The following is a 25118-nucleotide window of genomic DNA, read 5'->3' as shown; positions in this document are numbered from 1 at the left end:
AGAGACATAAAGACAAAAACAGAAATAAGAACCTAAACAAACAAAATTCTCAAGGAGTTTTGTGTTGAATTCTAGATAATAATTGTTTATTGAATGAATGAGAGGAACAAGGAAGTGGAAGCAGCTAGGAGACAATCTGAGAGCACTCAGCATACCTACAGTAAAGTCAACAGGAGGATGAGGGCAGAAACTTTGGAAATCAGTGAAACCCGGTTTTGCCCAGAGCCACAAACCCAAAGAAAACAATTGAATGGAAGATGGCGGTGTAAGAAGTAAATCGTTCTCACCCTCCCTTACTGGCCTCTGAAAGCTCAGAAAATTCACCCAGGAAAAACCCTGAAACAGCTGAACCAGCAGAAGGACAGGGTTCAGAAGTCTTGTAGCCCAGGAAGCTTGAGGGATTAATGGGAAAGGCCCCTCTTGCTCTGGGGGAGCAGGAGCAGTACAGGATAGGAGGTGTCCCAGCAAGCCAGTGGCAAGCCCCACCTCAGCTTACCAGATCCTGAGCCCCAAGCTGGTGGAGCAGGCAAGTGCCAACACCAGGACCCACGGAGTACAGGCCTCAGTACAGGCAGAGGAACTGGTAGGCACCATCTTGGAAAACCACCACATGGGCTGGCTTTCTCCAGCGGCCAAATCTCCCAGTGCCTCAGTGCAACTCTGGGAAGCACAACTCCAGGAGGCAAAGTTCCAGGCTGATAGACATCCTCCAGCAGCAAACATCTGAGAGCAAGGCCTGGGTGAGCAAGAGCCAAACATACCAGTGCAAGGCCTCGGTAAGCAGGCATCCCCCAGGGGCCAGACTCACCACCCCCACCCAGAGAGCTCCAAAGTTGCTGACCCCAGCTCAGCACCAGGTAAGCTGCCAGAACCCTACAGCCTCCACCTGCCAACACCTGATTCCCCAGCACACAAAGTCAGTGACCAGGTCCCAGGCTCTCAGGACAAGAAAACAAGTGGATGGCAAAATATCTGCTCTGGACAGATGCAAGATGTTTGGTGAAAAGTGAATGTTTCTTTTAAGAGCAGTTATCTTGTTTCTGAACCTTCCCACAACTGCACATATATTTGCTATATCAATGGCATAATTTCATTGTGACAGCAAAAACAGAGTCCCTTGGAAGTTGCACCCCACTGTCTTCACCGGTGAGGGTAGCCTAGGACAATAGAAATAGAGCCCAACTTCCCATGGTATTCAAGGGTATCATGGCTACATGCAGATATCATAAATATATTTACCACATGCCATTTCTCCAACTTTTTCTTTCTAGTCAGTCAGTTTCTGACTAGATTTTTTTTTTAAAACCTGGTGTTCTGCTCCTAACACTTAATAGGATTTCCCTTTGTTTGGTTTAGAACTAGGAAGAATGTCCTCTATTTACAAGACTAGGCCTTTAGAAGATAAAGATTTAAGTAGCTTTGCCCATATTTGCTTCAGTTCCCAAAATGTGCAAGACTCAAAAAGTGATAGAGTACCTCTTTGTCTCCAGTTGGCTAATTCTTGTTGTTAATAAATGTTTGGATCCTATCTTTTATCAGTAGGTTGACTTGGGGAGGTGTTTGATGGATAGCTATTTGCTATTTCGGGCAAAAATTACAGGCCTGTCCACTTTACCACCAGGGAATTAAAAACACAAATAACATAAAAAAAAAACCCTTACAGAAGTCATTAGGTAATGCCAAACTAGGTAACCCCTGCTGACTAGGATAGACAAAGCTCACAACTGATTGAGTATTGTATAGGGTTCTCCAATTTACCTACCCTCACCAAAGTAAAGTAGGAAATCTCCATTGGGTGCATTTTAAGACAATGGATTACGTTTGTTTGTATAGGAGTAAAACAGATATCAATTCCAGTTTAGAGGTGTTCATTTCCCTAAGGCTGCTTAAGTGAGTGGGGAAGAGTTAAACTAACTTTATGGAGGAACGTAGTTTTATAGTTATAAAGAACTCAGCAATAAAGACAACCTTCCACAAAGTTTTACTCTTTCTTCTAACATCCAACTGATCTTTTAGTAATACAACAAAAATGCTTATTAGAAGTTTTTTGGTTGCTGTTAAATAATAAGCACATATAATGCAATATTTAGCAATCTTCTAAGCAGATGGGCCAGTGCCATCCCATTAATTCTTTTAAAAATTGCTTCTACTAGTAATGTATTATGCTGATAGCAGTAGAAATATATGTATGAAGGCTTGTTACATTGTTGAGATTTGTTTTTCACCTTAACTATAACATGCACGGTTGTGCAGCTGGTTTCCTTAACTTTTTACTTCAGAAATGCTCGTTGGTGGGAGGGATTAATTTCATAAAGAAAACTTAAGATGACATTGCAGACATGAAAAATAATGAGATTTCCTCTTGCAGAATCTATCATGCCTTGAGGTATTTCAGATTTCAAAGCATTTCCCTAAACACCAAATTAAAGGAACATGGGTAAGAACAAATGGCTGAAAAGACCCATGATGAAAAATGCTATCCACCTTAAGAGAAGAGTTGAACTCCGAGTGCAGATTGAAGGACACCTTTTTTTACTTTCTCTATTTTTCTTTTCTTTTCTTTTTTTTTTGTTTTGGTCTATGTTTTCTTTTGTAACATGGCTAATATAGAAATAAATGTTTTGCATGACCTCTCATGCGTAATCAATATTAAATTACTTGCCTTCTCAAGGAAGGGTATGCAGCAGGTGGAGGGAGGAAAAGAATTTGGAACTCAAAATGTTAAAATAATTTTTTACACGTAATTGGGAAATATTTAATGAAATAAATAATATGTATGTATGTATACACATACATATCTATATATACATCTATATAGATATATGGATGTATATAAAATATGTATGTTAAAAGAAAACATGACTGGCTTAGAAAACAATACAGATTTACTTTAAAATGCTCTAACCCAGTAGTCTCCAAATTTTTTTTGACCTGTCACCTAACAGTATAAATTGTTTGAGCACACACTCCCAGTGTCTGTTAGTAAAGAGAGAGCTGACCTTGGAGTCAGGGAGACTTGGGTTCAGGTCTGGTCTCTGAAATGAAGCAACTTTCTAAAACTTTTAAGTTGCAAAGAAGGTCACAATCTGTATGGAAAGAGGAATATTCTTCACCCAGGAAGTTCCCCTACCAATGTAATCACAGGCACAGTCTTTATCACCATATAGATGTACTGCTGTACGAATAAGTCTATTATAAAACATACACCAAAACAGATTTTAAGAGGATGAGATAAAGATGAAGCAAAATAAAAATATTCTTTACCAACAGTACGCAAATCTTTGCTTTCACTAAAAATTATTTTAGTGAGAGCAATGTGATTGAATTGCTTCATTATTTTTCAAAATATTTTTATAGGAGCTCCTAAATTTCCTCAAAGAAAGATCCAAATCTCCACTGTCAACCTTTCAGAGTAGTGAGCTCCTATTTTTTTCTTCAGGATAGCTGTTGTCATTCTATCATGTCTGACACTTTGTGACCCCATGGACCATAGCACACCAATACTGTCCAGGAGGTTTTCTTGGCAAAGATGCTGGAGTGGTTTGCCATTTCCTTCTCTAGTGAAATAAGGCAGATATTAAGTGACTTGACCCTGGGTCAGGTCTGAGGCTAAATTTGAACTCAAATCTGACTCCAGGCCCAGTGCTGTATCCACTGAGCCACCTAGGTGCCTCCATCCAGAGAGCTAGATGACTTCTAATGAATGGAAATGGAAGACACTCACGTTATAAAAACAAAGACTGTTTCTGCCGTAGATGTTTGAATTTTTATAGGGAAAACAACACATATAGGGGCATGATCCTTTGATTCAAAATGTTACCAGCGGGGAATTGTGGGGTGAGAAGATAGTGAGTAAGGGAGTACATCTCATTCAGGAGCAAAGGCAGAGTTTATTTGATCAAGGTTCCTAGTTCCAGGACTGGAACAGGGCAGGAAGGGTATGAGGCTACTGGCTAGCAGACTGTGAACAAAGTAGACTGAATGGAGGGAGTGAAGTGAAGCATGTCTGGGGCTTTCCTGATTTAGTGTTCCAGGAGACTTGATTACCAATCTGGAGGCCCCAGGGCAAAAGTTCTTTCAGGATTTGGTCTCTGGTGACATATGCAGAGAACAGGGAGAGAAGGTCTCTTTTTGTTCTACATATATGATCATCAGGTAATATATGTACCCTGTGACCATTTGACATACAGACCAAGTGAGGGCACCTATGTCAATCTGTATAATAAATAACAATTAATTGAATGATCATTTAACTAATTAAACCTTAATTTCTTTTTTTATTATTAAACAAAAAACCTTTGTACCAACATTTATAATTTGTTTTCTCCCAATCATACCTTGCACTAATCACATCCTGTTAATCAGCAGCTGGTTTACTGTAATCAAATCCTAGGGCTAATTAGAATCCAGATCTTTCCCTTAGCAAGGAAAGCACATTGAGAGAGAACCTACTTGTTTTCAAGTAGGATATAAGAATATAAGAATTCTAGGCAAGAGAGAGAAAGTGGTTGGAAGGAACCTCCGTAATTTATTATGTTATCTGAAAAACAGATAGGCATACTTCAGTACTATGCTAGAATGCTGACTGGGGGTTCAAATACCCGCTCTGACTATGACTCTTGTCTGGGATTCTGGGCAAGTTGTTTAATCTCCCTCGACCTCAGTTTCCTCATCAATACTGTAGAATGAGTGGCATAGACTACATGACTTCTGAGGTCCTTTCCAGGCCTAAATGTATGAACTTTTCTAGAAGTATTGCCTGACTCTGCATCTTCCACCTTTATCCCACTGATAGAGAAAAAGGCAAACACAATTCTTCAGGCACCTTTTTTTTAAAAAGAAAATCATGCAATCGAGCCAATCTCTAACCTCTTAATCGGTAACATTTTTGGACATATTTGGTAGTTGCTCGTAGTCTTTTCTTCAGTCGGAGAGTTTTGTGGGAACATTTTGATCTTGGGCCACCTTCCCATCTTTCCTGTGTTTGGGGTATGTCTAAGCTGTTAGATTATTGTTATCTTCCTCTTTTACAGGAGCTTCTAAATGTATCAGCAGATCTAGTTATTCATTCAAATAGTCCTCGGGTGGCTGCGATGGGGGAGTGATTTCCTAACAAGTCTCTGAAGAGCCCATGGCTTGAGTTAATATTTACCTGCGGACCCTGGGTAGGGGAAACATCAGAGATCATATCCCAGATGGGTTCAAAGGGCTGTCCCACCTGTATACCCAGCCATCTTCCGTTTTCTTTAGCTCTATAGCCTCTATAACCTGGAATAACTCAGCAGCCACATATAGGCAGGATGATAAAGATAATTCCTGAAGGGCTCCGACCAAGACTTAAAGTCCACATAGAGAACCAAAAGCTGCTTAAAGATGAAGTTTATTCTCTTTCAACAGTCAGTCAGTCAGTGCACAAGCATTTATTAAGTACTTGCTATGTGCTAAAATGAGCTAGGGAAGGAAATGGCAAACCACTCCAGTATCTTTGCCAAGAAAACCCCAAATGGAGTCACACATCCAACATGACTGAAAAACAACATGTACCAGGCACTGTGCTAAGGGCTGGGGATATAAATTCAAGCAAAAAGAAAGGTGGTCCTTTTCCTATATTCTAATAGGGTAAGACAACACATGAAAGGGGAACTGAGAAGTGAAGGTGGGATGAGAAGCTAATTGCATGAGAAAATGATGGCTAAGTCTGCAGAAGGAGGGATTGCTGGTCTGGACTGTTCCTTAAAACAGAAATTCTGGAAGAACTACCAATGAGAGAAGGAGCCCATGGTAGCTGAATGAGGGGGGCAACTGAGGTATGTGATATAGTTCAGAGAAGGAGAGAAGGCCGGGTTGTGCCCTTTCCCAAAGTAGTGGTTCTGGGAAGAACTAACCAATGGGAGAAGGGGCTTGCAGGATCAGTTTGAGAAGAAAACTGAGGCACAGCGGTGAAATTCAGAAGACTAAACTGTGAAGAGTCATCTGCAGAGATGAGTCGAACACAGGAATCTGTCCCCTTCTGATTTTCCACCTTGATTCTCTGCCTCTTTCTCAATACCTTGATGCTGATCCCAGTTAAGGACAATCTTTCTTTGGAAATAATTTCTCCATTCACTCTTCTCTTCTTTATAGTGTCCTTGGATATTTCTACACTAATAGGTTTCTGTATCACTGACCTCTATCATCTAAAGCCCTTCACACTCTGGTCCTATTAAGCTTTCTAGCTTAATAATACGACTCCCTTTCACACACACATTACGGTCTAGCCTTTGTGGCCTTCTTACCATTCCTCATACACAGCAGCCATTCTTCCTCCCTTTGTGTCTTTGTATGGACTGTTCCTCATTCCTGGAATTCACTCCTCCTTCACTTATGCCTCTGTGAATCCTCAGTTTCCCTCAAAGCTCAGTTGAAGCACCACCTTCTCCACAAAGTTTTTCTTTCTTGATCCTCCTAGCTGCCAGTGCCACTTCCCCCCTTACCTTGTATTTATTTTGTATATCATTACAGTTCATGTTACACACACACACACACACACACACACACACACACACACACCCCTCCAGGAGGGCAGGGACTATTGCATTTATGCTATTGTATTTGCAGGGCCTTGCAGAGTGACTGGTATACAGCAGGTACTCATTGATGGGTTGACTGTCAACCTTCCACCATCCTTGATGGGCCTCACATCCTAGCTTCCCTGGTCCCAAGAGTGGCCAGACTGCTCTGGCCTCAGCCCCACCTTCAGCTTCTACCTCTTTGGCTGTTCCTGTTGCCTCTAATTGTCAGGGTGCTGGCCCCAATCTGGCTGCCGCCTGCCCTGGACCTTTCATTCAGCCTCCATCTGTTTTCATGGCCCCCATTTCCCATGATGGGCCCCATGCTACACACTCTCCTTAAACCAAGTGAGAGCATACTCTAAACCCTATGATCCTAATACTTGCATTACCCACCTCACAGTTTTGTTGTGAGGAGAAAACTTTGCAAACCTTCAAGTGCTATGTAAATGCAAGTTATTACTTTTCCACTATATAAATAACACTCTTCCTGTGTTTCATTTTCTTCATTTAGAAAAAGGATTAGCACCTATGGCTCTTTGGCAAGACCCAGTCTTGCAAATAGCCTGAATTTTCCTTTCCATGTAGGGGGAAGCCAGCTGACAAAGTAAGATGGAATGTTTTAAGTGAATTTATGAGGGGCCAGGCAACTGTTCTGCACCCTTCTGCAAGGGTGCAGCTGCTTTGTAAATGCCTTGGGCAGTAGAGAAGCAAAAGGGGAGGGAAAAGATTACAGTGATTTCCTAGTGCTTATTTTAGGAGAGATTTTCTTGGGTAGCATATGTCCACACACTGTAAGCATGCTGAGCTAACCTGTTCCCACCTCAGCTCCTGGTCACTGAGTAGCCTGAGTTGGTAGAGGATAGGCATCCCTTGATGCACCCCAGCTTATGCCAGTGAGTAAATACTCCAGGCAAGATAGTTCTGGGGAAGAAGAAGACAGAGAGCTTCTTTAACCTCAACTTTAACAAGATTTACTAGGCATTTATTATGTGCAGAGCACAGAGGTAGGTGAAGAGTGAGATTAAAAATTTGGATGAGACTTGGTGCCTGTCTCATGGCAACAGTGACATGGAACTGATAGTGTGGGGGGGGGGAGAGGTGGAATATATTACATATACATAGAGATCCATAAAAAGTTATCCTTAAGTGCATAAGAGAAAATAAAGTATTATTTGGAGTTGGGATGGAGGCAAGGGAGACTTGATATTAAATGAATTCCTGGGGAATGTTGCCTTTGACGTGGGCCTGAAGGGCCAGGTAGGATTTCTCAACCCATGGAGAAGGTAAAAAATGTATGGGGAGAAAAGGTGGACTGGTCATGCAGGGAGGTTGAGAAACAACAGATGGATAGTTGGAGAGCTGCATGGATCCCCACATACAATTAAAAAACAGAAGAAAGCCCCTAGTATATTGGATGGATCCTTCATGAAGGATTTGTGAAAGGGCATGGATGAAAGTTGTTAAGAGTTTCTGGCTGAGTTGTGATCTTCACATTAGAGGGAGGACCTATAATGAGGTCACCATGGAGCAGCTGAAGCATTAAGACACTAAGGATAAAGAGTTTAGAGTAGGGAGGGGGAGAGAAAAAGGGAATAAGTACGGAGGAGGCCAAAGGAGGACATTCCAGACGTACAGAATAGTGTGAGCAAAGGCATATAGGAAGGATGGCTCAGATTACGTTTGTTATTGTTGTTGAGCCATTTCGGTCGTGTCTGACTCTTCATGTCCCCATTTAGGGTTTTCTTGGCAAAGATACTGGAGCCATCTACATCTCCAGCTCATTTTACAGATGAGAAAGTGAGGCAAACAGAGTTAAGTGATTTGCCCAGGGTCACACAGCTAGTAAGCGTCTGAGGCTAAATTTAAACTCCTGAAAATGAGTCTTTCTAATTATATTTAGCAAGGAACCATTTCATTTGGCTAATGTATAGAGTATAGCACACATATAGAGTAGCACATGTAGTATGAGAGTAGTATGAGTAGTACGAGAGAAGATTAGAAAAGTAGAATGATTCCATAATATGGAGGGCATTGAATGCCAGGCTGTTTGAACTTTACTGAAATGGGTAATAAGGAGTCAGTGAACAGTTCTGAGAAAGGAATAAGATGACCATTTTCAAGTGGAGCAGCATGTATACGTGTGCATGTGAGTGTGAGTATGTAGATAACGTCAGGAAAAGAAGGGGAATCTCTTCTCTTTGTCCATCCCAACACAATGGACTTCATAGTGGAGTGGCAGGAGGGTCAGCCATCAGCACTCCAGATAAAGTTGCTGAGTGACTACTCTATTATCTACAGAACTGGGGAAATCTGTCCACTTTGCAGAGATCGTATAGGAAAAAATATCTGTGAAAGACTTGCCAAATATTAATGCGAAATAAGAAAGCTAGTGGGTATTTACTCACCATTTCTCCTCTTCTACTTGGACTCCTATGGACTGGAACTTACTGGTTACTTTATTTTCCCCTGTTTTGACTGGCTCATCGACATCATCAACCTGAAGAAAGAATCAGATAAGTGGAGATGCTCAATAAGACTTCTCAAGCTTGAAAAAAATATAATATTTCATCAGAAAACCTCAAGTATATAGATGGATAGATAGATAGATAGATATAGATATAGATATAGATATAGATATGTCTGGTTTGCTTTGTGAACTTCAGAATCTGAGGAACAGATCCGAGATCTGAAAGAGATCTCAGAGATCATCTACTCTTCATTTCCATATGAGGAAACTGAGACTCAAAGAGCTTAGGGGACTTGCCCAAGGTCACATAGAGAGTAAATCGCAGAGCTCGGATTTGAATCCAGTTTCTGATTCCAAATCCAACCCTCTTCTCCATTGTACCACACTGTCTATAGCTTTCTGTTGCAAGATCTGTCTTTATACTTTCTTTGGGCCATCACTCTTCTATCAATCCACACGTTCCTTCGTTCTCCAACTAAAAGTCATTCTGTTTACACACCAAATTCCAATAAGTTTACTGATGGATACTGATATTTCTTCCATACATTCTTAATGAATGTGAATTTAAGCCCTCTCCATTAAAGGCCCATTCTTTACTTCCTTCTGATAGGACTGTGATTCTGGATTCCTGAAGGCTAGGCTAGTAGATAGAAGGTAGCTTCTGGCAGATGCTAACAATTTAAAAAGATACGAACATAAACTATCACTGGAGTGTCTACATAGCCTAACTTATTACTGAAAAGCTTATCACCAGAAGGTTAACTATCAAAATAAATGATTTTTTTTGGCCTCATAAAGTCATGGATATAGTCTACTAAATTATATCTAAGGTTCCTTCTAGCCCTGGATCTATTCTACTAAGGCATAGAAAGGTTGTAATATGTATTAGTGAAGAGAGCACTCTTGACAATGGAATCATGGCTCCTGGAAATGCTGAAGATTTTATCCCTTTAAGAATGAGTAATTTAAATTTGTCTGTTGTAGATAGACCCTCAGACTCATAGAATTACAGGCCTCTATAGGACTTTATTGATCATTTGGATTAGCCTGGGATGTGCCTGGGGAATGCAGATATAGACTACAAAAGAAACACAGCCCAACAAGAGGGAACTATTTATAAACCATTTTTGTCATTAGAGTTAGTAGAGAAGATGTTTATAGTCAAGGAGACTTCTTTTGGTGAAACTGATTCATTTTTTTGAAATGTCAACTTCTCAAGTTACCAATTTTTTTTTTTGCAATAAAGGAATTGCCCTTTAAATATAAATCGAGAGCCACTTATCAGATATGCAAATGTTGTGAGACACACACACATATGAAACTGGCTTATTTTAAAATGGACAGCATGTCCAAAAATGGCAAAATCATGAATGTCCCAATTATGGAGCAGGAGGGGAAATTAGGGTCATTTACACTACTTAGTTCTACTTTGAGATAAGTCTAATAAAACAAACTTCTACTCAAATGAGAACTAATTTTATTTTCTTTCTTTGCCATGAAGTCATCAAAATAAACTTCGCAAAACTTAACTGCTTCACAAGTATTCTCTTGACCACTTTTCCCACATTTTTCATGTTTTTTTGGTCTTCATTTAACAAGCACCAGAAAAAAGAAAATTTCTACAAAGTAAAACAGAAAAAGATGATTGTATATGAACCCTAGTCTCTATTGCTTACATCCATTTTTTTTATTTTGCTTATCACAAATGAGAGTTAACTTGAGATTTGCATAAATAATGGTTGTCTCAAAGTCTATTGACAGATCAGTTTTTTATATACTTCTTTTATATGCTTCTAAAAGTCTCTCTATAAACTTAATTGGCCATTTTCAGATTGTCTTACTCCTGAAAATAAACATATTACCTCACTGAGCTCTAACATCTGCATTTTTGTATTTATATTATTACATTTATCAAATTACATAATGTATTTGAGATATTTTGTAGAGGCAGCTAGGTGGCACAGTAGATAGTGCACTGCTCCTGAAGTCGGGAGGACCTGAATTCAAATCCAGTCTCAGACATTTACTAGCTGTGTGACCCTGGGTTAAGTCATTTAACCCTAATTGCCTCTACCCTTATCAATTTACAGTATTATTAGCACAATAAATAACATGATATTCTATTTCCTTAAAGAATTCATAAAGCCGCAGACTACTTTTATAGCATGTGAAATGTTGAGCTTGAGGAGGTTTAACTGGATTACCTCATCTATTAAATGGCAACATTTATTGGCCAAGCAGGAAATAAATCAGGTATAGTGAATACCTGGCAAGGGGAGGAGGGACACATTGATAAGGAAGCTAAGAGGGGATCTTGGTGCATAGGAGAATCATAGAAAGAAGCCCCTTGAAGTAATGAACTTGTTTCAAGTGCTGAAAAACAGATTGCCTCCTGTATTGGGAGGAGGTAAGCTCTCAGGTAAGTGTATCATTTCTGGTGTATTATAATATACTCAACATAACACAAGGTAGAACATGACCTCAACCCTATTCTCATCAAAAGTTTGCAAACTTAATCTATTTTGGGGGGTGGGGGTGGGAGGGGGACTTTTCTTTCTGGTAGAAACGTATGTCTGATTGAGTCATTGATGTCAGTGGATTCTCTTTACAGCCAAATTTGCCAGCTTGCATCTTTTTTATAATTAGTTCTGCACAGGTTTATGGCGCTTAAGCCTATTGTATTCATTTGCATGTTTCAAACAGATTCCTCATTTAGATTTCTCCTCAAGGGTACAGACTTTCCTCCGTGATCCTGTTAGGATCTGCCTTTAATCCTCCCACACACACCCTGGCACTCCTCACTGGAACCAGGTGAGAGCCCACTTACTTGCCTTTACCTGTAGATCCTAGGTTGGCTACACCTGGGGATTATCTCCTGCTCTAGCATGATGAACATAAGAAGTTCCTGTATGGGAGGCAGCGGGGGAGGGGAAGAAGTTTGCTTCAGTATCAAGGCCGATTTACCTCAATTTGTCCCAGGTCACCAACTATTTGTTAAGTGCTTCTATTTTCAAGTGCTGTTGAGATGAGAATGATGCCGGCCCTGCCCTGAGGCAGGTTGTCATAGTGAAGGGGATGAGGCAAGCACACAAATAATTATAACAGACTATGATAAACGCAGGATGATTTGGTGGTAAGAGCTCTGGATTTGGAGTCAGGGCACCCAAGTTTGCATTCCAGCTCCCCTTCTGACTACCTCTCTGACCTTGGGTAAGACAGGTAAGCTCTCTAGGATGGTTTTCCCACCTGTAAAATGAGAGGATCTAACTAGAAGTGCTTTAAATTTGCTTCCAGCTCTAAACCTATAATTCTATGATCAATCAATTATTAAACTTTTATTATGTACCTACTATGAGTCAGGTACTGGGGGTGCAAAGATAAAAGTGAAATATAGTCCACACTCAGGCGTGGAATTTACCTCCCTCAGGGAGACAGCAGGCGCATATGTATGCCTATGAAAATAGATACAAGACAATTTTAGTGAGAAGGCATTAGCATCTGGGGGAATCAAGAGAAGTTCCATGTAGAAGGTGCTGCTTGAGATGAGTCCCAAGGGAAACTAGGAATTCTAAGAGGTGTGGGTGAAAAAAAAGGAGTGCATTCCAGGCATGGAAAAGAGCCAGTGCAAAGGTGGGGAGACAGGAAATAGAGCACCATGTATTAGGGACAGTAAGAAGGCCTGTTGCTGAAGACAAGTGACATGTAAATAAGACTGGAAAGGTAGTTTTGGTACAGACTGTGAAAGGCTCACTTTAAAAACATGAGTTTATATACGATTCTAGCAGTAATTTTATCAAACAGGACAATGACACTGTTGGACTTATGCTTTTGGAAAATTATTTTGGCAGCTATGAGGAAAATGGATTATAGTGGAGAGAGACTTGAGGAAGTGGGACTGATTAGTAGGCTACTGAAATAGTACAAGGGAGAGCTGATGAGGGCTTGCCCTAGGATGATGTCTGTATAAGCAGAGAGTTGTGGAAGAGGAAACAAATTTAGCAAACAATTGAATATGTGGGGTGAGTGAATGTGAAGAGTTGACAATGGCACTTGGGTTTAGAATCTGGGTCACTGGAAGGATGGTGGTGCTCTTGACACAAACAGGGAAGTTTAGAAGAGGAAGAGGTTTTGGGGAAAAGATAATGAGTTCTGTTTTAAATATATTGAACTGGAAATGACTTTGGGTTGTCCAGTTTGCAACATTTAATAAATTCTTCATGATGAGGAACTAGGCTTCGTGGGATTCCTCACACTTGCTAAAGAATGTGGGTGCTAATGCGATATAAAGAACTGAAGCCAAGCGACCCTGGGTAAGCCACTTAACCCCAATTGCCTCACCAAAAAAAAAAAACAAACCCAAAAACCCAACAACAACAAAAAAGCAAAAACAAAAACTGAAGCCAAGAGCTATGTGTGTTCAGAGGAGAAGAAGGTCATACTCAGTTTGGATTATGAAGAAAGGATTTATTTAAGGCAATAACATTTGAAATGAAACTTGAAAGATAGGTAGGTTTTGATAGATGGAGAAAATAAGAATTATCAATAAATCAGCAATTATTTATTAAGTACCTATTATGTGACACAAACTGTGCTAGCTGCTGTGAATACAAAGACAAAATTGAGAGTTCTTGCCTTCAAGGAACTTACATTCTGGGGGTGGTGGTGGTGGTGGTAGAGACAACATGAGCCTAAATAAGTATGTTCAGAATAAATACAAGGAAATTTTAGGTGGGGGAGCACTAGTAGTTGGGGGAACAGGAAAAGTTTCAAGTAGAATGTGGTGCTTGAACTGAATCTTTAAGAAAATAAAGGATGTAAGAGGCAGAAGGAGGGAGGGAGGAGGGAGTACATTGTAGGCATGTGGACAGCAAGCCAGTGCCAAAGTGTAGAGAAGTAAGTAAGAAAGAAGGTGAGTTTGGTTGCATTGTAGAGTGTAGGAAAGGGAGTAATGTATAAGTCTAGAAATTAAGTTTTTTGGGGGGGAGTGGTCAGGTTGTGTAAAGCTTTAAATGTTAAACAAAGGTATTTATATTTTATACTAGAGGCCGACAACTTATCCAGCCTCTGCTTGAAGAGCTTCACCAGTGATGGGACTTCAGTCCTAGGAAAGCAACTATTCCATTGTTGGACAGCTCCGAGTGTTAAGTTGCTTTTCCTTATATTTGGTGGTCTCTGTGTCTTCTATAGGACAGCTAGGTGGTGCAGTAGATAGAGTGCCAGGCCTGAAGTCAGGAAGTGAATTCAAATCTGGCCTCAGACACTCACCAGCTGTGTGACCCTGGGTAAGTCACAACCCTGTTTGCCCCAGTTCCTCATCTGTAAAATGAGTTGGAGAAAGAAATGGCAAACTACTTCAGCATCTTTGCCAAGAAAACCTCAAATGAGGTCACGAAGAGTCAGATACAATGGAACAACAATGACTTCTACCCATTGTTCCTAATTGTCCTCTGGGGAAGCAAGAAGATTAAGTCTTCCAGGTGACAGGCCTTCGAATATTAAAAGACCTTGATTTCTTCTCTTTTCCAGGCTACAGATCCTTAGTTTCTTTAACCTGTCTTTTTAAAACATATTTTTGAGTCACTTCACTATCCTGATCACTCACTTTTCCAAATGGCCGCTGTCCTTCCTATGTCAGTGTCCGAGAGATGAAAGCACAATCGGAATAAAGGGCTATGGAACCCAAAGGAGAATTGCCTATCAGAGATGGGATAAACAATCATCAAACGCTGCAGAAATGAAAAAAAAAGAGTCCCACCAGACTTGTCAGTTAGGTCACTGGTCACCTTAGAATAGTTTCAGTAGAGTTGGGTGAGTGCGATTAGATTTGTCAGATATTAGAGAGTGACTGGTGAGGAAGGGAAGCCTGTGAATGTATATGATTCTTTCATGACATTCTTCAGTGAAAGAAAGGGAAGGAAAACAACAAAGCAATGGTTTCGTTGGGTAGTAGAATCCAAATGGATTTTAAATTCCTTAAGGGAAGGAACCATATTCTCTGTAGTAGCTAGGGCCAATCATTTGGTAGATTAGCATAGGATCACAGGTGAAGAGAAGGACAGTATCTTTGAAGTCATCGAGTTCAACCCTTTCATTTTAAAGTCGAGAAAACTGAGGTCTAGAGAGGTCTAAGTTGACATGCTGAAGTGAAGGGGCAGCTAGGTGGCACAGAGGATAGAGCACCGGCCCTGGATTCAGGAGGACCTGAGTTCAAATCTGGCCTCAGACACATAATACTTACTAACTGTGTGACTCTGGGCAAGTCACTTAACCATATTGCTTAACCAAAAAAAAAAAAGACATGCTGAAGCGACAGAGCCATGATTTGAAGCCAGGTCCTCTGACTCCAAATAAAGCATACTTTCTTTTTGCACCCCATTGCTGAGCCATAAATCATACACTATTAGAATTGAAAAGGACCTAATATTTTTCCCTTTTGTTCCGATTCTTCTCCTTTTTTTTTAATTTTTTTTTTTAGGCAATTGGGGTTAAGTGACTTGCCCAGGGTCACACAGCTAGGAAGTGACAAGTGTTTGGTCTGAGGCCGGATTTTAACTCAGGTCCTCCTGACTTCAGGGCTGGTGCTCTATCCACTGCGTCAGCTAGCTGCCCCCCCCCTTCTTCTTTTACAACATGACTAATGTGGAAATATTATTAATGAGGCTGTACATGTATAACCTATATCAGATTGCTTGCTGTCTTGAGGATGGGGGTGGGGGGGAGAAATATTTGGAACTCAAAATTTTTAAAAGTGAATGTTTAAAACTATCTTTACATGTAATTGGAAAAAATAAAATATTATTAAGTAGGGAAAAAACAAAAACAAAATGCCTTTAAAAAAAAAAAAGAAAGGAACCTGAAAAGATTAGTCCAACTTTATCATTTTTGAGAAATCTGCTCATAGAGGTTCATCGACCAACATTTCCTACAGGGTCTAAATAATACTTTTATAATAAATTTTTATTGACATCTTTCATTTTATTTAAAATTTTTATTTTATTGTATTTTTCTTTTTGTTTTTATTTTATTTCCCCCTCTATCCTTTTACCTCATCTCTTCCAGAGAGTCATTTTTATAACAGATTTCTTAAAATATCTAAATAACATCAACTCAAATTTGTTCTTTAGTCTTCCAAACCCCAAATAAAGTGTATTTTATGATAATAATTATTATGGTGATAATGACAACAACCACCATTTGTACAGTGCCTATGTGCTAGGCACTGTAAGGTCTTCACAATTATTATCTCACAACAGCCATTTCCATAAATCGGATTTACACAAACTGGTCAGTGTTGTAGAGCACCTGCCAACTTCTTCACGATTTCCTGATCACTCTCCTAAGTCTTCTTTGATGAATAACTTGACATTTTGTTTCTTTTCAACATTCATGCAAGTATTGATTCAGGTAGGCCAAGGTATTCATGGAACCTCATTGTTGTTATTCCGTCAAGACCAACTCTTTGTGACTCCATTTGGGGTTTTCTGGGCAAAGATGCTGGAGTGGTTTGCCATTTCCTTCTCCAGCTCATTATACAGATGAGGAACAGGGTTAAGTGACTTGGTCAGGATCACACAGGTAGTAAGTGTCTGAGGTTGGATTTGAATTTACCAGAGGAGTCTTCCTTCCATGTGGGGCACTCTATCTATTGTGCCACCTAGCTACTCTATGGAACTTCATACCCTACCTTTTTAAATTTAGTTTTTATCTAGGCACTGTTTTTTTTTTTTAGGGTTTTTGTTTTGTTTTTACAAATATTCAAGTTGGAGTTATCAACAACAAATAGTAGTTCTGTTCAGTTCTTTGCTTAATACTTAATGCCAGGGGAGACGTAAGTGTAGAAGCTTCTTTGCAATTACTTGATCATGCTGAAAGTTTCCCAAAAGATACCTTTCACAGGTGAAGACAAAGAAAAGAGAACACAGAAGGGGCTTCTTTTCAAAGTAATTTGACAATGAGCCTGTAATAAGATCATCTAGCTAGTGTACAATTCTTTCACTGATATGTTTGTCACCTTTTTCTTTCCTTTTTGTCTTTTCTTATCAATTAAAAGGATTAATAAGATTCTCCATTTTGAAATTGCAGCCACTATCCACATCCAAAGAAAGAACTATGAAGTTTGAATGCAGATCGAAGCATACTATTTGCTATTTTTTTTCTTCTGTTGTGTTTTGTTTCCTCTTTCTGGTGGTTCCTCCTATTTGTTCTAATTCTTACTTACAACATCACTAATGTGAAAATATGTTTAATAGGAATATATATGTATAGCCTATATCAGGGAGGTGGGGAGGGAGGGGGAGAAAAATTTAAAACTCAAAAGCTTATGGAAGTGATTGTTGATAAATCAACATAAATTAATTTTTAAAAAAAGAAGAAGAAAAAAAAATTGCAGCCCAGGTTAATTTTCTAGGGCTTGAAAAGTTTTGGTTTTTAAGATTCAAAAAATTAACAGGTTAGTTAAATCAAGTATGTTCCTATTATATTAAAAATAGGGAAAAACTGGAGGGAGTTAGGAGAAGAAATTCCATTGTACTTGATCAATCCCATGTTTCCCTTTGGTTCAGCTAAAAGTTTTCAGGCATGGATTCACTTTAAAAAGTAGGGGCTTGAGAATCCTAGCTTCTAAGAAAACGGGTAGAGTGGCCTGCCTCTTAAGGGTTAGCATTATACTTTTTTAGGTCTTGTCATTATTCTACCCTATCCAATGTGGCAATATTAAATTGGATTAATGAGTTATCATTTTAACTGAGATTTTGTTTATTATTACCAGATGATGACAATGAATATTTCAGTGTCCTAAGGTCCAGAATTGATTAATCAGCTCTTGACAACTTTAATGATTTCTTATACTTGTGTACTATTATGATTGTTGTGAGTTTTTTTTTTTAAAGATTTTTTTCATGTGCTTATTTAAAATGTATTGCTGGAAATACATGGCAACAATCAAACTGACAGTGTACATTTCTGAACCTAATTGAAATATAGAAAGGAATTTTGTACTGTTTGTTGAATCAATGAATCCATCATTTAAAAAAAAACAATAACAAAAATGTGGTTTCTTAAGACAGTCTGAAATTATTGCTGGGGGAATAAAGGCTAGGGATTTGGCAAAATATACTTGAGGGCCATGAGAGGCAGTGTGGTTTAGTCAGAAAAGCACTGGAGTAGGAGTCTGGGAGATGGATTCATATCCCAACCCAGGTCCATATTAGCTGGGTGAATTTGGGCAAGTAATTTAATTCCTCTGGACCTCAGTTTCTTCATCTGTAAAATAAGGAGGTGGACACAATGGCCTCCAAGGTCCTGTCTTGTTCTAAATCTATAACCGTATGACCTTCAGCCAAGAATTTTGAGGAAATTATCTCTGAGGAAGCAATAATAGAAATGATGCTATCACTCTAACATTAAGAGTATAATCTTAGAAACTGAAAATATAAACCACTTCTATTACAAATAAAAACTTCAAGCAAGTAATTTTTAAAACAATTTCCCAGAGTGGCCATGAAGTTGAAGGAGGGAAAAATGGCTTAGAGCCAGGCAAACTGGGTTCAGTGTAAGCTTTACCATTTTATTAGCCAAGTTACCTTGACCAAATCATTCTTCCTCCATGGACTTTACTTTTCTGCAAAATCAGAGGGCTGGACTAGACAATATCGAAGGCTCTTTCTAGCTCTAGCAGTCTTTAATTCTAAGATAACAGAACATATTACCTGTGCGGGCACAGGCAATAGCATGGTAGGATGGAAAGAATGCTGGATTTGGAATCAGAGGACCTAGATTTAAATCTTTCTTTTGCCTTTTTTTTTTTTTATTATTGGAGAGGCAATGGGGGTTAAGAGACTTGCCCAGGGTCATACAGCTAGTAAGTGTCATGTATCTAAGGTCGAATTTGAACTCGGGTTCTCCTGACTTCAAGGCCGGAGCTCTATCCATTGTGCCACCTAGTTGCCCCCTAGGTTTAAATCTTGGCTGTGCTATTTACTACCTATGGCTATGGGCAAGTCAATTAATCTCTTTGGGCCCCAGGTTCCTTATCTGTAAGAAGAGGTGACCTCTAAGATCTCTTCCAGCTCTACATTGATAATTCTATAATGCTGTTGCCTAAAAATCACTTAACCTTTCTGTGCCCAGGCAACTCTCTAAGACTATGAGTTACTGATTTACTTAGAGAAGAGATTATTCCACATCAGTGAAAATTTGGTCCAGACTGCCCACCCCCCCCAAAAAAATGGCAGTGAGAGGGTTTGACTAAAGTAATTTTTTTTAATCTTCACTAATAGTATTACAATTAGAATCTATTTCTGTTGCTTGAAAACACAGTATGGCATAGCAATAAGCCAATTGATAAAAAATGAAAAAACAATTATGGCAGGAATTGCTAATACCTAGGTGGCCAAGGAGCTTGTGCTTCTAATAATACTGGCCTCTTTTAAAGTGGCAATTAGACCCTTAAAAAAAGTCTGTGGAATTCATCAAATTGATCAATAAACTGATTAGTAATAAGTGTAAATCCCTTTGATCCAGATATACCATGCTGGGCCTATTCCCCAAAGAGTTAAAAGAAAGAGGAGGACGACTCAAACATACAAAAATATTTATAGCAGCTCTTTTCATAGTAGCCCGAAACTGGAAACTAAGGGAGTGCCCACCTATTAGAGAACAGATAAACAAATTATGATACAAGGTACATTGGCCATAAGAAATAGACAGTTTCAGGGAAAACTAGGAAGATATTTATGATGCAGAGAAGAGAATTAAGAGTATAGTTTATGTCCTGCGACAATATTATAAAGAAAAACAACTTTGGAAGACTTTAGAACTCTGATCAGTGCAATGATCAGCCATGAGTCCAGAGGACTGAAGATAAAATATGCCAGCTTCCTGACAGAGAAGTGATGGACTTAAAATGCAGAACAACATACACTTTTGGATACAACCATTGTGGAAATTTGTTTTGGCTGCACTATGCCAATTTGTTATAAGGGTTTTATTTTTTCATTTTAAAAATAGGTATTGGGGTTGGAGAGATAATAAGTGCTTGTAGAAAAATAACACATAAGTAGATACATACATAGATAAATATATAGGCTCTCTGGTGGATAGAGTTCTGAACCTGCAGTCATCAAAACTTTAGTTCACATATGGCCTCAGACACTTACTAGCTGTATAACCTTGACAAGTCATTTTTAAAAATCTTTCTGCCTCAGTTTCATCATCTGTAAACTGAAGATAATAATAGTGCCTATCTTCCCAAGTTGTTTTAAGGATAAAATGAGATAATATTTGTAAAGCATTTTGCAAACCTTAAAGCATGATATACATGCTAGTTAGCTATTATTATTACCATTATCAACACTATTATTATTATTATTTACTAAAAATCACCACTTTCTACAGGAAATTACCTGTGTTTTTATACTCAAAGACACATATGAACAAATCCATGTCTCATTATTCCTAAGTATTTCACATCTATTTCCTTTAAAAAGGAATAATAATAATTCTTATTTGAAATGTGTTTAATGCACTAGGTATTACTAAGAGTATACTTTGTACATATTCCCACTAAAATCCTATTCTGACACCTCATTGTGGAATGGAGGTGACTAGGGATTCTCAAAAGTTGTGCTAGCACAGCCTAGATCCTATTAAGGGGGAAAAGTTTGGAATATGAACCTCCTGATGGATTGGGTATGTGTCTGAGGACCAGCCTGGCTAAATTCACTGAGGCTCTAAAGATTGGCCATTAAATTCTGAATGGCTTTTAACCACAGCAACTCATGAAACAGAACTAAGGACCCTGCATGGTAAAACCTGATATTTATAATCTACTTGTACAATTATAGTCTAAGCACCTCTAGTAAGAGTCGGGACCAAAGGGAACTTCAGGATCCCAACCTGCATGTCCCAGCAGTAAGCTAACACTGATTAGCCTGTATTTAGACATTAGCCACAACACACCCACAGACACAGATGTATTACCTGTTTCTGCTGATGTGTAGGAGAGAACAGTAAACTATACTTAGAACGAGTATGACACATGTCCTCCTTTACTTCTGGGAATATTTCGATAACTTAGAAACACTCATGAATTTGATTCATAACAACATTTAAAAATTGATTACTAGGGACAATGGGAAACTGTCAGAGATCATTTAAGAGTAGATTACAGGAGTTTTAATTGCATATTCAAGCATCCTAAAATTTATAAAATAGAATGTCTTCCTTGGCAAAAAATATTCTCACTCACCAAATCATATGTGGACTTGTGAGTAATCTTACCAGGCTGGAGCTAACATAACTGCAATAAAGCACTGATTTCTGACACATTAATTTTTTATGCCAAGTGACTTACCAGCAGAAGTTGGTAAGTGCTTGAGATAAAGATGAAAGAGAAACTGGGTATTAATTAAGGTGAGAAGAGATATAAAACCCACAGTATGATGGAAAGAGTACAAGATTTGGAGTTAAGACCTTGGTTCAAATCCTGCCTTCGACATTTTTACTACCTGGATGAATTTGGACATGTCATTTAATCTCTCTGAACTTCAGTTTCCTCATCTGTAAAATGAGATATTGGCCTAGATGATTTCTAATGCCTCTTGCACCGCCCCTCCCTTTAAATGCTTGATCCTAATATCAATTCTAAATTTTAAAAATTATGATAATAGTTAACATTCATAGCGCTTTCTATGTGTCAGGCATTGTGCTAAGCACTTTACAAAACTTATCTCATTTAACTCTCATAACAACCTTGGAAGGTAGGTGCTATTATTATCCTCATTTTACAGATGAGAAAACTGAGGCAAACAGAGGTTAAGTGATTTGCCCAGGGTCACATAGCTATTAAGTATCTGAGGGAAGATTTGAATTTAGGTCTTTTTGCCTCCAGGCCATCCGTTGTACCAGGGTGCAAACTGGATCCAAATTTAGAGTGAACTGACTGAGGATTTGAGGAATACTATGCAGGAAGTCAAGATCTGCTATGCTGAAGATCAGAATCTCAGGATCATATATTGAGCCAGAAGGTCCTCAAGTCCTACTTATTCCTTTTAGCCAAGAATTTATTAAGCTCTTACTGTATGCCAGGCACTGTGCTAAGCACTTTCATATATGAAACCTAGGCTTAGATAATTTAAATGACCTTCCCAAGTTCAGATCGGAAGTTAAGTGCCAGAGCCAGGACCTTTTAATCTGACTTTCCACTACATCACACTGCCAAGTGTCAAAATTCATTATGTAATTATTGAGTATGCAACACTCCTAGAGACACTGTAGTAGACACAATTATGTAGAAAACACTTTTTTCTAACTTCAAGGAATTTTACTCAAACTGGGGAGATGTTGTAAAAAACAATTAGTGAACAATGAACAAGGAACTGGACTGGGGGTTATGTCTTCAATTCAATATAATTTGTTTCCTTTGTAATCTTCTGTATTTTATGCATCTAAAAATATTATTCTGAGATGGAGTCCATAGGCTTCACCAGAGCTCCCAAGATCCATGACACAGAGAAAGTGAAGAACCCTTGTACTATGTAATAGTGACAGAATTTGTAGTACAGAGTAAAGGTGCTAAAGAAATGGCTTCATGAAAGCAGGTTATAAGGTGGGTCTTGAAGGAAACATCGAGGAAATATCAATATCAGTAAACGAAGGTAGGGAGGCATTCTAGGTGGGGTAAGAGCAAAGTAGATACAAGTCTGAACATTTCAGTCAAATTTGCCATTTCCTTCTCCAGCTCATTTTACAGATGAGGAAACTGAGGCAAACAAGGTGAACACGGTCACACAGCCAGTAAGTGTCTGCGGCCAGATTTGAACTCACAAAGAGGAATCTTCCAGACTCCAGGCCCAGCACTCTATCTACTGGGAGAGAGGCCTCAAAAGTCTGTAGTGAAAAGAAGACATAAGGAGGAGTAGTTGATTGTTGAACTTTAAGGAGCATTGTTGGATTTTAATGGATTGATGGAGCCTCTCTGGTACTGAACTTGAGGAAGTGTTAGTTTCCACAGGGGAAGGTAAAAGGGAAAGGGCTATGGTCTCTAGGGAGAGGCATTTGGAGAACTTCCTCTTTCTCCCACCCCCATTTCTCAACCCCCAATTCTCTTGGGTAGTGGTAGTAGAAAATGATTCACCAATGGAATAAAGTTTTGTTTCCAAAAACTCGGCTAGGTCAATAATTGGCTCTTGTGGTTTTTTTTTTTTTAGCCAAAACAAATGAAGTAAATATATGAATGAGTCTGTCCTGGGGCTTGACTAATCTGATTAACGGGCAAACACCTTAGTACCACAAATGATGAATCAGGAATAGGATTTGTCCTTACACTCCGATATTTTCCCCACTGCTCAAAGCACAGCACTTATTCTGGGGTGAGGTGGGGGCTCATTTAGGTCTTCATTCAACAATTTCTTTTTTCTGCTCTTCCCTCTTCATACATCTCCATGCTTACCTTTTCTTTTTTCCTCTATTCCTTCGTCTCACACCTTAGGCCCTCAGTGTAGACTTTCCTGGCCTTTTCAAGGTGACAAGCAACTAATCTAATAAACTCATCGTTTTAACAGGATAATTGTATAAGACTTCCTTCAGGTCCCTTCAACAACAACAAATAAAGTACTTTGAGGTTTGCTTTATGTGTTATGAGGTACTTTAATGTGTTATCTCAGTTGGTCCTCCCCAAACCCTAGGGCTGAAAAACAACTTAAAGAAAGCTACTTATTCAAGGCTGAAGAATTACAAAATTGAGCTTGAAAACAAAATGGAATGGTCAAAGGATATGAACAGGCAGTTCTCAGATGAAGAAATTAAAGCCATCTATAGTCATATGAAAAAATGCTCTAAATCACTATTGATTAGAGAACTACAAATCAAAACAACTCTGAGGTACCACATCACAACTATCAGATTGGCCAAGATAACAAAACAAGAAAATGATAAATGCTGGAGAAGATGTGGGAAAATTGGAACACTAATGCATTGTTGGTGGAGTTGTGAAGTGATCCAACCATTTTGGAGAGCAATTTGGAACTATGCCCAAGGGGCTATCAAAATGTGCATACCCTTTGACCCAGCAATAGCACTTCTCAGTCTATATCCCAAAGAGATCATGCAGATGGGAAAAGGACCCACATGTACAAAAATATTCATAGCAGTTCTTTTTGTGATGGCAAAGAATTGGAAATTGAGAGGATGCCCATCAATTGGGGAATGGCTGAGCAAGCTGTGGTATATGAATGTAATGGAATACTACTGTGCTATAAGAAATTATGAACAGGCTGACTTCAGAAAAACCTGGGAAGACTTGTATGGTTTGATGCTGAGTGAAGTGAGCAGAACCAAGAGAACGTTGTACACAATAGCAGCCACGTTGTGAGATGACTAATATTGATAAACTTAACCCTTCCTGGCAATACAAGGATCTAAGATATCTCCAGAGGCCTTGTGATGGAAAATGCTATCCACATCCAAAGAAAGAACTATGGAATTTGAATGCAGATTGAAGCATACTATTTGCTATTTTTTTTTCTCTTCCGTTGAGTTTTGTTTCCTCTTTCTTGTAGTTCCTCCTATTAGTTCCAATTCTTACTTACAACATCACTAATGTGAAAATATGTTTAGTAGGAATGTATATGTATAGCCTATATCAGATTGTCATCTAGATCAGATATCATCTTGGGGTGGGTGGTCAAGAGGAAGGGGGAGAAAAATTTTAAACTCAAAAGTATATGTAAGTGATTGTTGATAAATCAAAATAAATTAATAAAGAAATAAAAAATGTAATCAGTTATGCTAAGTTCAGAAACTTTTTTTTTTTTTTGCTTAGGTGATTGGAGTTAAGTGACTTGCCCAGGGTCACACAGCTAGTACGAGTTAAGTGTCTGAGGCTGGATTTGAACTCAGGTCCTCCTGATTCCAAGGCCAGAGCTCTATTCACTGCACCACCTAGCTGCCCCTTCAGAAACTATCTTAAGGTAATCTATTTTCACCACATTATGTTAAATTCACAAACTTGTTCCTACTATCTTACTGAGGTACTAAAACTTACTCCCACTATATAATCCTGAAAGATAGATAGGATTAACTCCATTTTACAGCTAAGGAAA

General features: G+C 38.9%; 1 protein-coding gene across 6 annotated transcripts in view; it reads right to left on the bottom strand.

The window, feature by feature from the left end:
- Positions 1–25118, bottom strand: part of LOC114054060 (disks large-associated protein 1) — a 411078-nt gene that overhangs the window by 66332 nt on the left and 319628 nt on the right. For all 6 annotated transcript variants that reach the window (XM_027877129.1, XM_027877130.1, XM_027877131.1 and 3 more), the window contains one exon: positions 8957–9048. In XM_027877129.1, coding sequence (XP_027732930.1) covers positions 8957–9048 — 92 coding nt within the window. The remainder of the gene's footprint in view (positions 1–8956; positions 9049–25118) is intronic.

The sequence above is a fragment of the Vombatus ursinus genome, unplaced genomic scaffold (genome assembly GCF_900497805.2).
Source record: "Vombatus ursinus unplaced genomic scaffold, bare-nosed wombat genome assembly UNPS02014812.1, whole genome shotgun sequence".
Lineage (NCBI taxonomy): Eukaryota > Metazoa > Chordata > Mammalia > Diprotodontia > Vombatidae > Vombatus > Vombatus ursinus.
This window is presented reverse-complemented; position numbering and strand designations above follow the sequence as displayed.